General features: G+C 47.6%; 2 protein-coding genes across 2 annotated transcripts in view; both read left to right on the top strand.

Moving 5' to 3' along the window:
- The window catches only part of GUITHDRAFT_118434 (hypothetical protein), a gene marked incomplete at both ends in the record, with an annotated part of 4773 nt that extends 4219 nt beyond the window's left edge, over positions 1–554 (top strand). The window contains 2 exons of the mRNA XM_005822340.1: positions 169–281; positions 482–554. Coding sequence (XP_005822397.1) covers positions 169–281; positions 482–554 — 186 coding nt within the window. The remainder of the gene's footprint in view (positions 1–168; positions 282–481) is intronic.
- On the top strand, positions 483–2817 carry GUITHDRAFT_155506 (hypothetical protein; the record flags this gene model as incomplete). The annotated part of the gene is made up of 9 exons (XM_005822339.1): positions 483–550; positions 770–825; positions 1040–1089; positions 1376–1477; positions 1703–1762; positions 1985–2018; positions 2292–2347; positions 2524–2577; positions 2733–2817. Coding segments are annotated over 9 exons (516 nt in total), but the record flags the coding sequence as incomplete, so codon positions are not given.
- Between the last annotated feature and the right edge of the window lie 478 nt (positions 2818–3295).

Below are 3295 nucleotides of genomic sequence, written 5' to 3'. Positions count from 1 at the left end.
AGGGAGGGAGGGAGGGAGGGGAGGGAGGGAGGGAGGGACGGAGGGGACGGAGGGACGGAGGGACGGAGGGACGGAGGGACGGAGGGACGGATGGACGGAGGGGAGGAGAAAGAGGAGAGTGGAGGAGGGAAGGAGGAAGAGGAAGAAGAGGAGGCTAACGACCAGCAGGTTTGTCTTGTCGTCGTGATGTTCGAGGTTACGGGAGGGTACGAGTATGTGCTGCCTGTCATGGTTGGAGTTCTTCTGAGCAAGTGGGTGGCGGATGCGTTCGGCAAGTCGAGGTCAGATAAGCCATGATAGAGATTATGATGAAGATGGAAATTATGTTGACAATGATGTTGACAATGATGATGATGATGATGATGATGATGATGATGATGATGATGATGATGATGACGACGATGATGACGATGATGATGCACAGCAATCGTGATGCTCGTTTTCATTTTCCTTCCTCATCTTTTTCTAACTCAATTCCAAGTATCTACATCGAGCTCATACACCTGAAGGGTTATCCGCACCTTGACAACAAGAGAGAATACGCTTTCAAGTGATCTCTATCTCCACCTTCACTCTTCTCTTCCTCCTTTCTTCTTCCTCGTTCCTCGTTCCTCCTCCTCCTCCCTCCTCCCTCCTCCCTCCTTCTTTCTTCCTCCCCCACCATCTTCTCCCCTTTCATCTTTCCTCTTGTTGTTCCTTTTTCGTTTTTCCTTTCTCTTTCATCCTTTCTCTTTCGTTTCACTTTCCCTTACCTTTTTTTGCTTACTAGCGAACGGGCTAGCGATGTGATGAGTTGTCGGGAGTTGTTTGTTTTGAGCATCAATGGTAAGAATAAAACAACACACCACAACACAACACAGCATAACGCAACACAACACAACACAACACAACACAACACAACACAATGCAACACAATGCAACACAATGCAACACAATGCAACACAAAACAATGCAACAAGCAACATGCAATTTCTAGGGCTGCCTTTCCCTGACAAAGATTGATTGTGATGCTGAGAATGATTTTGACGACTTGTTTCAGGGAACACAGTTGAAAGCATCGAAGGCCTTCTAGAAACAACCTCGTATCAAGTAAGTGCAGTAGAATCGTCGTCGTCGTCATCTCCATCATCATCATTGTCATCATTGTCATCTTCATCTTATTGCTGCCACTACCATTTTCTTCTTTGCTGAGCCTTCCTATCAGGGATTTCCTGTGGTGACATCTCCTTCGGAGATGCTGGTGAGTAAAGAGAATTGATGTCTATCTCTCCATGACAGTTTCGACTTTCTTGTTGAGAATGTTTCATGTTTCATGTCTGAGCTTCAGTGTGATTCAACCTTCATCGTGAATTGAATTTTCTCATCTACCCTGCAGGTCGTCGGTTTTATTTCAAGAGATTCTCTCACTCAAGTCATGAGAAAATGTCGAAACCATCCGCGGCTAACCGGGAAAACCAAATGTTTCTTCAGTTCCAAGGTGAACAGCAAACAATGATGACGACAGTGATGATGATGATGATAATCATGATCATGATATGGGCGATGATGATATGGATGATTACAGCATAGATGATGATAATCATGATGATGATGATGATGATGATGATGATGATGATGATGATGATGATGATGATGATGATGATGATGATGATGATGATGATGATGATGATGATGATTTGTTGCCTTTTCACTTTTCCTTCAGGTCGATTGTGATGATCCCTACGTCGATCTCAGCCCTTGGCTTGACCAGTCACCCATTCAGGTCCCTTCCTCCTGCTCCTGCTCCTGCTCCTGCTCCTGCTCCTGCTCCTGCTCCTGCGCCTTCCATTCCCATCACTTCGTCCCTCCCCTCCTTCATCCTCCTACCGCTCTTGCTTTACCTCTCCTACCCTCTTCTTGCTCCCAGATCTCTCCTCCCCTCCATTTCCCCACTCTTACTGCTTGTCTCGTCATTTCCCGCTATCATCTCTTGACTGAACTTCAGATCGTCGAGACTACTCCTCTTGATCGCGTCATCGGTAACATGCGATCTCCTCCTTCTCCTCCTTCTCCTCCTTCTCCTCCTTCACCTCCTCCTCCTCCTCCTCCTCCTCCTCCTCCTTCTCCTTCTCCTCCTCCTCCTCCTCCTCCTCCTCCTCCTTCTCCTGCTCCCCCTCCTTCACTTCCTCCTCCACTTCCTCCTCTTCCCTTTTCCGCCTCTTCTACGTCCAAGCCATCCGTCACCTACCATGTCACCTTTTTCTCCTCCTCTTCTATCTTACCTTCTCTTGTTCAACTGAAGTCTGTGCCAGAAATGTTTAGAGCTCTTGGGCTGCGCTATCTACTCGTAACACACAATGGACAACTTGTGAGTTCTATTCTATGATGATGGAGATGGAGATGATGATGATGATGATGATGATGATGAGTGACAATGGGAATGATGAAGATGAAATGATATGATGAAATTTTTGTCATTGTCGTCGTCGTTTGCTGTTGTTTGTTGTTGAGGTTGACGATCTTGATGAATTTGCATCATTGCAGGTTGGAATCTTGAAGAAGAAAGACATCTTGGAGCACATTGAGTTGTATCGCAAGGTAACATGCTGATTTGTCATCATCTCAAGGATCTAATCTGATTCTTCCTTGCTCTCTTCGTCTCCTTGTCCTCCACTTCTCCCCTCCCCTCCTTCTATCCCTCCTCCCTCCCTCTCCTCTTTTCCTTTTCTTCTCTTCCCCTTTTGCTTCCTCAGGGCCTGTCAGACCGTCGGGAGGCAAACGATCTCTGATCACCTGCGTGTCTTCTTCCATCTTTATACAAACAAAACAAAACCAACCATCCTCAACCCAAAACATCATCTCTGTACAATCGCACTTTTCCTCGTCATAGCCTTCTCCCCCTCCTTCTCGTCCTCGTCCTCGTCCTCGTCCTCGTCCCTATCCTCAAGCAATCGATAGGACATGAATCCCGTCGAGCATCGCTTCCTGCAGCGGACTCTGGCAGTCCTTCTGTTTCATGTCAGGTTCTCCTCCCTCCATCCACCTTTTCTTGTTTCCTCCTCTTCCTTCTACCGCCTCTTCCTCCCCTCCTATGACCTTTCTGGTTCATCCCCTGCCCTTCTATCCTGACCTCTCAGTTTACCTCCCTTCCTCTCCCTCCCTCCCTCCCTGTCCCTCCCTCCCTCCCTTTCCCTCCCTTCCTCTCCTTGGCTCACCTTGGCTGCTCCTGCCTTCCACATCGTCTGCTCCCACTCGCGCAGGAAGTGTTGCTGCGGGCCGATTACGCTGAAAAGAGATGAATCAGTGAAACAAAGTA

Source organism: Guillardia theta, assembly GCF_000315625.1.
Source record: "Guillardia theta CCMP2712 unplaced genomic scaffold GUITHscaffold_127, whole genome shotgun sequence".
Classification (NCBI taxonomy): domain Eukaryota; class Cryptophyceae; order Pyrenomonadales; family Geminigeraceae; genus Guillardia; species Guillardia theta.
This window is presented reverse-complemented; position numbering and strand designations above follow the sequence as displayed.